General features: G+C 38.6%; 2 protein-coding genes across 3 annotated transcripts; one reads left to right on the top strand and one right to left on the bottom strand.

The window, feature by feature from the left end:
* The first annotated feature begins 922 nt into the window (after window positions 1–922).
* LOC121894652 (G2/mitotic-specific cyclin-B2-like) lies at window positions 923–5,191 on the top strand. Of its 2 annotated transcripts, none has more exons than XM_042407394.1 (8): window positions 923–1,067; window positions 1,286–1,402; window positions 2,437–2,712; window positions 3,593–3,751; window positions 3,828–4,064; window positions 4,532–4,672; window positions 4,761–4,871; window positions 4,958–5,191. In XM_042407394.1, exons 1-8 carry the CDS (start codon window positions 1,041–1,043, stop codon window positions 5,066–5,068), a joined length of 1,179 nt encoding a protein of 392 aa, XP_042263328.1. In that variant the 5' UTR covers window positions 923–1,040; the 3' UTR covers window positions 5,069–5,191. The 2 variants fall into 2 exon arrangements, with proteins under 2 accessions (XP_042263328.1, XP_042263318.1); XM_042407384.1 differs by having other exon boundaries at window positions 924–1,067; window positions 2,434–2,712.
* An 824-nt stretch (window positions 5,192–6,015) lies between these two features.
* On the bottom strand, window positions 6,016–12,277 carry crybgx (crystallin beta gamma X). Its single transcript, XM_042411060.1, has 6 exons — window positions 12,129–12,277; window positions 11,749–11,797; window positions 9,223–9,344; window positions 8,177–8,312; window positions 7,629–7,768; window positions 6,016–6,272 (listed from the first exon to the last, which is right to left on the bottom strand). Exons 1-6 carry the CDS (start codon window positions 12,275–12,277, stop codon window positions 6,140–6,142), a joined length of 729 nt encoding a protein of 242 aa, XP_042266994.1. The 3' UTR covers window positions 6,016–6,139.
* Between the last annotated feature and the right edge of the window lie 50 nt (window positions 12,278–12,327).

Genomic DNA, 12,327 nt, shown 5'->3' with positions numbered 1-12,327 from the left:
ACATTCATTTTTTAAAGCTGCTGCATACTACGTACTACTTCAACATACTGTATATGAAAATGTTGCTGCCATGTTTGACAGTTAAAGAGCACAGACCCTTATTTTACTTGTTTACCTAAATGTCAACACAGAAAATATAATTTCCTTTATTATTAATTGTTTGGTAATTTAGCTCTAACAAGCAGTTTGTGCTGAGGCTGAATATCACTGATCATCAATCAACAACATGTGTATTACTGAAAAAAATCACCTCTATTAACATAATGAGTGGTAGAAAGTAACTAAGTACATTTACTCAAATACTGTACTTAAGTGCAGTTTTGAGGTACTTGTACTGTACTTGAGTATTTCCATGTGATGCTACTTTATACTTCCACTCCACTACATTTCAGAGGGAAATATTGTACTTTCTACTCCACTACATTTATTTGCTTTTTATTTACAGCTTTAGTTACTAGTTACTTTTTGGTTTAAACATTTTCATTAAAAAAACATGATCGACCCCTCAGATTTATCTGCTGACCCTTTGAGGAGGGGCCCGACCCCTAGGTTGGGAACCACTGGACTAAACTAGCTAACTGTATATAAAGTAGTGTAAACTAGCTCCACCTCCAGCAGCTACAACAGTAACATGCTGCTCTAACACTGATGCTTCACTATTAATAATCTAATGATGTCATATATAATAATATATCAGTCAGAGGGACCAAACCACTACTTTTACTGCAATACTTTAACTACATCAAGCTCATAATACATATGTACTTTTACTGCAATACTTTAACTACATCAAGCTCATAATACTTATGTACTTTCACCTTTACCTTTGGCCACTGTGTGTGTAGTCAGCCAATCAGGAGCGTCCTTTCAAAAATTCAGCCAATCAGATTCGACGGAGCGCTATTTGAAAGCTGCTCGGCTCACTGTTGTTTACCTGCAGAAATCGGTGTTCACGGATCTGGTCGGTAAATTGAGCTGGTTGGTGGTGAAATAAAATCGTTTCCTGAAGTCACAGTTTGGCCTCGTTGTCGACGTTAAATATGTCGTCTGTGGAAGCTCGTGCTGTGGTGAGTAAATTACTTTATTTAGCTGTTTGTCTGTGTTTAGTTCGTAGTGAAGCGGCTGCTGTTAGCTTCGCCGGCTAACACCGTTAGCTAACACCATCTTTGTAGCTTGAAGCTAACTTGTTCCCTTGTGTCTTTATGTAGATATTAAAGGTAGCTCTTTGTCAGGCGGCTTTCTCTAGCTTCTCAAGTTTTTGAATTGAATGTCCTTCTCTTTTCAGCGGCTCCCAGCCAGAAACAACTCGGTAAAGATGGGTAAAACCACCGCAGCAGGTCCGAGGAGAGCTGCTCTTGGAGAGATTACTAACTTTACTGCAGCAGCAGTCAACAACACAAAGGTAACATTATGAAAGACAAACAGTTTGGGTCACTAACAGGCCTTCATATTTTATACCCCCTTAAAGGACAGGTTCACAATTCATCAAGTCTGTCAGGAGCCCAAATGAAGAGTGAAAAATGTTTTTCTTGCTGTAATCGTCCCTCCTGTTCATACTGACCATTAGAAGATCCCTTCATAATGCACTTACAATCCAAGTGATGGAGGACAAAATCCAGAGTCCTCCTTTTGTGCAAAAATGTATTTAAAAGATTATCTGAAGCTAATATGAAGCTTCAGCGTCCAAATGAGTCAAATCAAGTAGATATCTTTCAACGTTACAGTCTTTTTAGTGCCAAAGTCCCTCCTTCAAATATGCTACACCTGCATTTAGCACCGTGAATCACACGCCAAGATTCACAATAGGCTGAAATATGTGGACAACCCTGTCTGTATACTTCTAGTTTGGGGCTGTTGGTCTTGATTCGGTCTTTCAGTTGATCACATGAAGAGGAATCTGGATGCTACAGCAGGCAGGTTTCATCATCTGGCAGAAAGGCAGAAACTGGAAGAGTAGATGGCAGCAGATTAACGCCCATGATTTTGAAATGATACAGATACAGTAAGCAAAAATCTGCTAGTGTTCATGTCTAACCATGTAGAGGATACTAGAGGAAGACAGCTGAATTAACTCTACTTGTTTTTCCCATCATGAGAACAATTGTGGACCATTTTTGATAATCAACTTATAGTTTGAGTTGTTTTCAAGCAAAAATAGTAAAAATTGTCAAATATTCTCTAGTTTAGGCCTCTCAAACGTGAAGTTTTGTAGCCTTTCTTTCTCATCTATCACTGCAAACTGAATCTTGGGCTCTTGGATGTGATGGGGATTTTTCTCCCTGTTTTTTAGTCATTGCATAGACTAAACAATTCATGGAATCAAAATGATTGTCTGATTGATAATGAAACTAATCTAACAAGCCCTACAACCCAAATCTCAACAAAAGCCTGCTTCTGAATAAAACATTAACTTTTCTTTTTTTTTTCTTCCAGAAGAAGGGAGCAGCCAAAGAATCAGCCAAACCATCTTGTGCCCAAAAAGCAAAACCGACCCAGCCGGTGCATCCAGTAGTCCGGGTCGAAGCGCCTGCGGATCCTCTCCCTCCGGTCTCAGAGGAGTCGGCTGACGTGTTGATGAAGGAGGACGAACTGTGCCAGGCTTTCTCTGAGGCGCTGCTCACCGTGCAGGACGTAGACGAGCAGGACGCTGACATGCCACAGCTCTGCTCAGAATATGTCAAAGATATTTATAACTATCTACGTGACCTGGAGGTAATTAATCCCCCACTCAGCTAAATGCTCTGCTCTGTCTTTTTACACTGGATATAAAACGTCTACACAGCCTTATGAAGCTGCAGGTTTTTGAAATGTAAAGACAGAAATAATAAGTGTCAGTTGTTCCATCTTTAATGTGATCTTCCAACAAACAAAAATCCAGAGGGGGGAAAAAACAAATAGTTATGTGGCAAAAAGGAACATCCAAGACTGTCTAAATTATGCTTTCAGTCATCACAAACCATGTTGGAAAATGTTTCATGGTCTGACAAAACAAAGGTTGAACTTTTCGGCCTTAATTCTTAAAGATGTTTGGTGCAAAGCCGATACAGCTCATCGTCCAAGGAACAGTGTGGTGGTGGAAGCATCACGCTTTGGGGCTGCTTCTCAGCTGGATCAGAGGCTTTTGTCAAGACGTACGGGATAATAAATGGCTCCGAATAACAATGATCTAAAGTAAACATCCAAGTCGACCAAGACGTGGCTTCAGAAAAGAAATCAGTCTTGGAATGGCCCGAACCTCAGTCCCATTAAACATGTGGATTGACTAAAGAGAGCAGCACAGAGATTCATCGCAATTTGAAGGAACTTTTAACTTTTTTGCAAAGGAGACTGGGATAAAATTCCAAAGTCTAGATGTGCAAAGTTAATAGAAACTTATTCACAAAGACTTGCTGCTGTAATAAATGCAAAAAGTGCTTCCACAAAGTATTAGTTGTGCCGGTTGTGCAGACATCATCTGGATTTTTGTTAGTTTGATCACATTAAAGATGGAACAAGTCTGACATTTATTTATGTCTTTACACTTCAAAAACCTGCAGTTTCATCAGGCTGTGTGGACTTTTTGTAGTTGTTACAACCTCGTCTGTCTCTGCAGGTGCAGCAGGCTGTACGCGCCAACTACATGCAGGGTTATGAAATCACTGACCGCATGCGAGCTCTTCTGATCGACTGGATGGTCCAGGTTCACTCCAGGTTCCAGCTGCTGCAGGAGACTCTGTACCTGACAGTTGCCATCCTGGATCGTTTTCTGCAGGTAAAAACCGCCTGAATTGTGTTTTTGTGTTCATGTTTTTTGTGAGCTGTGTAAAAACCTTCCTGCTGCGCTGCAGGTCCAGCCGGTCTCTCGTAGAAAGCTGCAGCTCGTCGGTGTGACTGCCATGCTGGTGGCCTGCAAGTACGAGGAGATGTACGCTCCAGAGGTCGGAGACTTCGCCTACATCACAGACAACGCGTTTACAAAGTCTCAGATTCTGGAGATGGAGCAGCTGGTTCTGAGGAGCCTCAACTTTCAGCTGGGACGTCCTCTCCCGTTACACTTCCTCAGACGGGCTTCCAAAGTGGCTAATGTGAGTTTTTTGCATGAATGAGATGTAAGGATGAAAACTATTTCTTCATGTTTAGACCAGATTTATCAAGATTGTGGCAACTGTGTGAAAAGTTGGAACCGTCAGTAAACTGCAATAAGCACCAATCACCTTTCTATCTGAACAGTTCATTAGTTTTTCCTTCACAATATTAAACTGATCTGCCAACAAAATGCACTCAAATTTCCATAATTAGTCTTTCAACGAAGAGTTTGCACACAACTCATTTGACCACACAAACAATGCTCCTAATAAAAATTCATACTAACAGTCAGATCTGTTGGCTGCTCTTTTCTAACAATAGTTGGAAAGTTGTACTGACATTTTATTTGCTTGGACTGATAATTGTATCCCTGACTCTCTTTTTACTGCACATTAATGCGTACACACACACAAGTGTATATGGGACAGTTGAATGTTTTATAATGTCCTGGATGTTTGTGTCTCAGTCTGATGTAGAGAGACACACGCTGGCCAAGTATCTGATGGAGTTGACCCTCATCGACTACGACATGGTGCACTATCGTCCCTCTGAGATCGCCGCTGCTTCCTTGTGCCTCTCTCAACGGCTGCTGGAAGGGCTGCCGTGGGTGAGTTTGTTGGAATTGAAGCGACCAGTTTAATATATAAAGAAGTTTCCTTAACTGCTTTTTAAACTGGTCTGTGCTTTCTTGTCAGTCTCCTACACAGCAGCACTACTCCACTTACGACGAGGCCCACCTGAAGCCGATCATGCAGCACATCGCCAAAAACGTTGTGATCGTAAATGAGGGGAAAACAAAGTTCCAGGTGAGTTGTCTGATTTTTAAAAAGCACAATATCTAATGGAAATGTGTGAAGCACAAGTTTAAATGAATAAATCTGTTTCTCTGCAGGCTGTCAAGAACAAGTACTCCAGCAGCAAGCTGATGAAAATCAGCCTCATTCCTCAGCTGAAGTCTGCGATCGTCCAGAACATGGCGGCTGCTCTACTCAACAACCCTTGAGATGAACTTTTTTTTTTTTTTTTTTTTCGTCTGGACATTTCACTTGCACTTTATTTTAGATTCATGACCTGTGGAGAAACTTCACTAGTTTTTAATAAAAATGTCTTTATATTTTTGATCTGAGGTTGTTTTTTGTTTTGGTTTTTTTTGGGCACTATATACATTTTGCTTTATCATCAATGTGTCGCCAAATATCTTTGCGGTACGCCAGATTTTCATCCACTGCATCTAAACTACAGTCAATCAAGTCTGAATTGCACAGCTTCTAATCAGAGGTTGTTTAAAACAAATTTCTATGAAGCAAGAATCTTGAGGTTTAAGTTATTTATATTTATTTTAAATCTTTATTAGACTTTTGCTTGAAATAACCTGTTAACCAACTGGTTTATTGAGCTTTAGTCGGTCTACCTCATGCCTTTCTTTATTCTGTTTGTCTTTCTTACACACCTGACAAATGTTCTGTACTTTTGGTTGTATCTCTTGTACTTGATGCATTTTAATGTGTCCGTTTTGTGCGTAATTGCACTTGCATGTTGTGGCATATGTGGATTCATGAATCTTGGGATCTTTTTTTGGAAAAATGTTTGTTCATAAAGTGAAATAAAATGTTTTAATTAGCTTGCAATATAGTAAATTCTTTGTCTTTCACAGCTTTGACTTGTAACAAACCATTTTGAAGCAGCCTTGAGTAATTTTACACCAGCTATTCATAAATCAGTACATCTGTCTTAAGTTGCAACTTCTGTACATGAGTGTTTTTACTTTAATGATGCATAAAACTCCACTTAAACACTCATGTTATAACTAGACTATGTTTTGACCGCTTGCAGAATATTTAACATTTCATTGACCAAAAGCATCAGAATTCCTTTGATTTACAACCTGAATCCTTTTAGAATAGTGACGACTTTAAAATGTATTCAAACAATAAAAACTCAAAGCGTTTGTCTTTTTTAACAGTTTATTACTAAAATAGGTTTTGTGTGTAAAGCTGACAGGTTTCATGAGTGTGACGTTGAAGGAAGGAAGTTGTGCTGACAGGAGTTTGTAGATCGGAGGTTGAGTTGGTGTCTAGTTGAAGCGGACTCTGCGCATGGAGCCCACGGTGCTGTTCTGGCTGCCCCAGTCAGAGAAGTTATTGTAATCACGCTTCTCCAGGACGTAGTGAGGTCCTCTGTAGTTTGGTTCCTGATAAACCACCCACCTGCAAACAAAGTTTAGATCAGTCAAATGCAAACTGTTGATTAAAACAAATTGATTCATGATGGCTGTTTTTGATATTTTAGAGACTAAATGATTAATTAAACAAAGAAACTGGCTGATTAATTGATAGGTATAATAATCATTAGTTGCAGCCTTACATTCAGCAGGCGACATGAGATCTATGAGGTACGTTAGTCTAGTCTGCCTGACTCATTGATCCTTTATCTGACTGCAGGTTAGAATCTAAGATCACGGCTCTGAAATATCAGCAGCCAAACTGTGCTGTGTATTGATGAATCTCTGGCGCTGTCCATGGTGCTGAAGTAGCAGACGGATTTGTAATTGTGCCTTTTTCTCTCAGTCCCGCCCTTCTGTCTGTTTCGTCTTGGATCTACTACATTCTTTAAACTATTCTATAAATACTCAATTCTTCATGATCAAAGTGACAAGTAGCAGCGTGTAGTCGTGGGCTGCTCTCTTTAAGCCAACCCCCCTGTTAAACATTAACAAATCATCGACTGACTACGTTTAAGTGTGAAGTTTGACGTGGTAAAATCCTGGAACAGGAAATAAAAATGCACAGACAGGCTGTGTGTTATTAGGGCTACAGTTTGCATTGGAGGTATTGATCTCAGTTCTGTTCAAAAGAGGAAAAAATGATTTTCTGTGTCATTGACTTGCAATTTTAGCTTTTAAGTTCATTCTTGACCTTAGAAAAATCCGACAAGCATCATTTAGTAGCTGTTCTGGATCTTTTGATCATATCTCATGATCTTCATCAACTGATGAAGTTCAAGAATGAACTTTGAATCTCAGGTTTTATGTCGAAAAGTCCTTAAGGTCCTTGGAAAACACTGACATTTGAACATCTTTAATTCTCTAACAGCTGAGCAAAGTCCATCATGGAAAGCTCCAGAACAGCCACTAAATGGTTGCAATGGCCTCCTTCTGGTAAGATTTTTTTCTCAACTTGGAATTTGAGATTTGTCCCAAAAGATTTTTAAAACGGCCCGTTTAAATGACAACAATGAACATATATTGCATTTTAGGATTCCACAAATGCCCATCGGAGTAAATTTTTATAGTAATTACAGCTGATTAAAAGTACCATGATGAGGTTTAATAATACCATGAATCCATGTGATTGTCAATATTGTGAAGCCAAAGTAGTAAAAAACAGCCAAACATGCAGAAATATTGTTACTGTGTAGGAAGGATAACCAGGAAACTAGATATACAGCTCCTGTTATAAACCACATGTATGGTTTAGTGCAGTTTAATGTGAAAATTCTAAGCCTTTAGGACTGATTGATAGTGTATTAACAGTGATAGAAACCGGCTGAGATGTTGCACTTACGCTCCCCCGAGAACGCGGATGGAGGCGACTCTGTTGAGGCTGTAACGGCTCATCAGGTTAGGGATGTCGTCCTGGATCTCCATCTTCTTACCGGAGTAGCCAGCTCGCTCAAACAGCTGCGCTTTGCCAGGGTTATTGTCCTGAAAAAAACCCAAAAAACAGAAATATACAGATACACCTCTAGTGAGTGCGTGTTGATGGGTGAGATTGTTTCTGGGTGTGTTAGTGTACAGTTAAACTGCTTTCTGTTGATGTACTTCTGATTTTAAGCCGACATTTTCACACAAACCCTCTTTTTAACTATTATTATAGAGTCTCAGGGCACAGCTCTGTTACTGGGAAATTAAAAACTTTACAATCTACACTTTTGTGTGACAGATTTTACACAGTTTACACAAAGTTTGCATCCTTAAAATGTCAAATAAAACAGGTTTGCAGACTTGTAGAAGTTAAGCATGATGCATAACAGTGTTTGCATGTTGATGTGCGCCTGTACTGACTGACTGAATGTAACTCATGTGTGTGTTTTCGTCAGCTTCCTGTTTCACCTGTTTGACAGCGCGGACAGAGGCGATGTGGTCCACCTGAGCACACCACTTGTCGTAGCAGTTGTACTCTCCGCGGTCGGACATGTCCCACAGGTACTGGCGACCCCGGAAGTTCTCATGCTCGTAACCGATCCATCTTTAAAAAGAGCAGAGAAAGTGAGGAGAGAGAAGAGATACAAATACAGATGCAGGAAAAAAGACTAGCAGGGACTAAAAGAGCAGAAAACAAAGCAACATTTTGCAGCCAAACTCCCAAATTTCAGCTGAAGTTCAATTCCCAATAAACACCATTTGGTAGACAGAAGAAATCTTAATGATTCAAAACTTGAATTTCCACAATTAGACACAATTTCCGTCTGAAATATGAATAAAAATCCTGTGTTGATTTGATGAGTTGTAGGTCAAATGATTTCTGGTTCAAACTGGGCAAAATTTGGTTGAAAAAGAGACATTTTTTGGACATCAAGGTTACATAAAACCTTTTTTTTAAACAGCATATCAATGTTGAGTCAGTGTGAGTCTTTGAAGTTCTGGTAAAATAATAGTTATATAATTCCTGCACATTTTAACAATAAGTTTTTCCAACTCCAAGTTAGTGTTGTTATTTATGTTTAGGCCAGTGTTTGCAAATTATATGCGGATTTTATTTTTCTTATTAAGTGTTATATGTCTGTTTTCTGTGCAGCTTTTTCTTTAAAACTATTATAAAAGCAACCTGGAACCTTGACATTTAATCCAGTTTTGACCTTGACGTCGAGACATTATTTCACCAACAAATCACCTAATTAAATAACTTCATGTAAAGTAATTCAGAGTTCATTCTGCTCAAAGATACATAAGCAAAACCTCCTTATTAGCCGTAACAGCAGAGTAGAATCCCATCTACACCAATCTGGTTTTAAAGTCTGGAATAATTAATTATATCTACTTTTACACCCTTCATGTTGCATTAAAAACTTGGGAGCCTGCAAATTTCTCTCTGTTTTGGACACCCAGAGTGTGTTGCAGTGACTTGTCGTCCGCTTTAGGTGGTGGTGTTGACTTACGCTCCGCTCTCAACCTGCACAGAGTTGCATCTCTCTGGGAAGTTCTTGTCACTGAGCCTGGGGCAGTCAGAACTCAGTTCCAGCCGTCTGCCGGCGAAGTTCCGCTGCTCGAAAAGGGTCACCTGAGATATCAGAGGAAAAATAATAAATATAAAGAGCTTGCTTTCATTTTACTACTCATACTCTGATGTACAAATGTTACATTCATTTGCATTAACAGAAAAAAGGTTGTACACACACTGAAATTTGCAGGCTCCCAAGTTTTTATTGCAACATTTCACCCTGTAAGATCTTCATCAGGTTGAAATGCTGCAATAAAAACCGTGACGCTCGCAGATTTCAGTGTGCAGACAGTCTTGTCTCTCCTTTTCTTTACTAGCTGCTTTTTGTCCTGCTCCTATAACCAACTAGGGTTAGATATGCACACTATCCTCTGTCTTTTTACATTTATTTGCACCACGAGTAGAAGTTTTACACTTTCTAGGATTTAAAGGAGGTCTGACCCGTGGCGGATCCAGCCTTTCCTGTGGGCCCCCCATGTGTGAAGCTTTTTTTTTGTTTTGTTTTGTTTGATAATTGGTTGTGTTTCCCATCACATGCTTGTAGAGAAACCCAACTTCACACAACTCCAGTTTTCAGTATTCTTTTAAACGTGGAGTCTTTTTCTATCCATTTTTTCTGGTCTTAATTCTTTAGATCTTAATTATTTATGCCAATAACTACAGTAAGATATTAAACAGACCTTTGACCTAGTAGCTAGTTTTGGGGGTTAGCCCTCCAAAAGGTCACAAGATTAATTTGAGTTTGTAAATTTGTAGTCATCTTTGGACAGAATTTTTGCTTTTTATTGTGAAATAATTTCACCTCTTTGGGCCTCAAACAGGTATTTAAATGAAACCATGTGAGACGTTTAGAGTGTAAAATACTATTTGGTTGAACTGTTAACAATTCAGTTAAACAAGCCAAAAAGGTTAGAAAAGCCTGATTTAATCTATAACACTGTGCTGAGTTTTTTATTTCAAAATAATCTAATAAGATGATAAACCCCTTGAGATGCGTCATCTCGTTTTCAGGGGGGTCGTCAGGTACAAAACACGAAAGGTAACAAACATTAAAGGTAGAGTCAGTGATTCTGGAGAGAGATTGTTTATATTTGAAATAAACACTAAATATGGCGGATTCCAGAGTGATGCGTCAGCTGTAGAGTCACTTCTGTTCCTCTCACACATTATTAATATGAGCACAACAGTTTATCTACACTCTCCGCCTCTCTGTGGTCTCAACACTTCTCACTCCGAGCCACCGTGTTTACATTTACAGCCTGGACTGTGTATGGACACCAGATTTTTTTTCAGCGCACAAACAGAACAGAATTTCGCAGAATTTGAAAAAAAGTGTAATGGATTATAATCGCTGACTTTACCTTTAATTAAACAATATAGTCATCTGAGACTAGCGTTTCTTTTATTTCTAATAAAATCAATAAGAGGCCTAAAAGAAAATTCAGAATCAATCCAAAGTCCAAAGTATTTACATTTATCAACTTTAATAAGACCCATCGGTAAAATTAACTCAGCAGGTGAATGATTAAGATTATCACTAGTACCAAATGACATGCTACAAGACTTCCGCTTGTTTAACATGAGATTCTTATTTTAAAAAAAAATAATTTTGAACAAAAAAAGATTCTGATTACAGAGGGCCTTGAATTTTAGTTATATCAGAGTCAGATGTGTATATAACCGTGTCATCTGCATATAACTGAACAGAAGAATTAGCACAAATTTTTGGAAGATCATTTTTAAAAATTGAGAAAAGTAAAGGTCGTAAAATAGATCCCTGAGGTACACCCTTTTCAACACTTATTCAACAGTTAAATAATCTGATTGATTGTGATGAAATAAACAAAAATAATATACCAAAATAATGCCTGTTAAGAGATACCAATAGCATAAAGTTTATCAAGAAGATAATGGTCAACTAAATCGAAAGCCTTAGTTAAATCAATAAAAATTCCACCTGTAAATTGTCTACGATGACAATACATCATTGGTAAATGTTACAATGGCAGTAGTCGTAGAAAAATTAGAATGAAAACCAGACTGAATATTTATAAGACTATAATATTTTTCTTAATGTAAAATCTTAATCTGAAAAGTAATAAACCTGTGAGGTAAATGAAACAGAGCAGAAATAATATTTTCATCTGAACTGTAGTTGAGTAGAAGTATCATCAAATGGATGTACATAATAAACAAATACCTCTGCTTCCTCCACTGTTACACTAATTGTGACAAATAGTCCTTGAATCCTTAATTAAATCTGCTTTAAATAATTAAATGAAATTCCTTGTTGTGACTGTTTTTACTATCATGACATTTTTGTAGAAATTACATTTATATACCACTAACTTATTTTTGCCGCTTCACCCTTGATATTGATTCACAATTCAGTTCCACACAGTCGATATCATCCGTTCAGAAAAAAACAAAACAAAACGTAGCTCTACTCAATTATTTGACTCACCCTCCCACTGGACCCGTAGAAGGCACGTTGGAGCACAGACCCCAGCTTGCTGTAGATATAGAAGCATTTTTAATGAATACTTATACCCCAAACACACCACTCAATAACTAAGACAGAAGATAGAAACCACAAAGAAACTTCATAAAAAACGAATTCTCCAATTAATGCTGATATTTAAATCGTGTGTGGAAGTGTAATTGAAGCTTCTGAGAATTTCATTACGTCATTTTGGTCAACAAAAACATTTTTTTTCATTTCTATTCCCGACAGATTAGGAATGATACTGATTTAGAAGTATTTCAGTGCTTCAGTCTCTCAAATTAAAACCATCATCTTGCACCTGAGATGTATGTGTGCATGTCTCCTATAACCATCATCACTGTCCAGATGATTTTGGGAAACTGGCGTTGGAGGCGTCACAGAGAACAGAGCAGGAGAACGAGCAGGAGGTGGGATGTGGAGCCACGGGCCCACCCACCTCCACACCCCTGACCCTGTGAGCCCGGCTGGTGCACGGCACTCTCAACATACCTGGTTTGTTGGGCTAATCCTGGGACCTTAGTAAAGATGTTCATGTCA

The sequence above is a fragment of the Thunnus maccoyii genome, chromosome 1 (assembly GCF_910596095.1).
Source record: "Thunnus maccoyii chromosome 1, fThuMac1.1, whole genome shotgun sequence".
Classification (NCBI taxonomy): Eukaryota; Metazoa; Chordata; class Actinopteri; order Scombriformes; family Scombridae; genus Thunnus; species Thunnus maccoyii.
Note: the sequence above shows the minus strand (reverse complement) of the source record. Positions and strands in the feature narration are given on the sequence as shown.

Bases quoted from the DNA above. Each gene is read 5' to 3' on its own strand.
- LOC121894652 (XM_042407384.1), top strand. From the start codon at position 1,041: ATGTCGTCTGTGGAAGCTCGTGCTGTG. The intron at 4,673-4,760 runs GTGAGTTTGTTG...CTTTCTTGTCAG, and splicing joins TGCTGGAAGGGCTGCCGTGG to TCTCCTACACAGCAGCACTA. The intron at 4,872-4,957 runs GTGAGTTGTCTG...GTTTCTCTGCAG, and splicing joins AGGGGAAAACAAAGTTCCAG to GCTGTCAAGAACAAGTACTC.
- crybgx (XM_042411060.1), bottom strand. From the start codon at position 12,277: ATGTTGAGAGTGCCGTGCACCAGCCGGGCTCACAGGGTCAGGGGTGTG. The intron at 8,313-9,222 runs GTAAGTCAACAC...CTCTTTTTAAAG, and splicing joins GTGCAGGTTGAGAGCGGAGC to ATGGATCGGTTACGAGCATG. The intron at 6,273-7,628 runs GTAAGTGCAACA...CTTTGTTTGCAG, and splicing joins ATCCGCGTTCTCGGGGGAGC to GTGGGTGGTTTATCAGGAAC.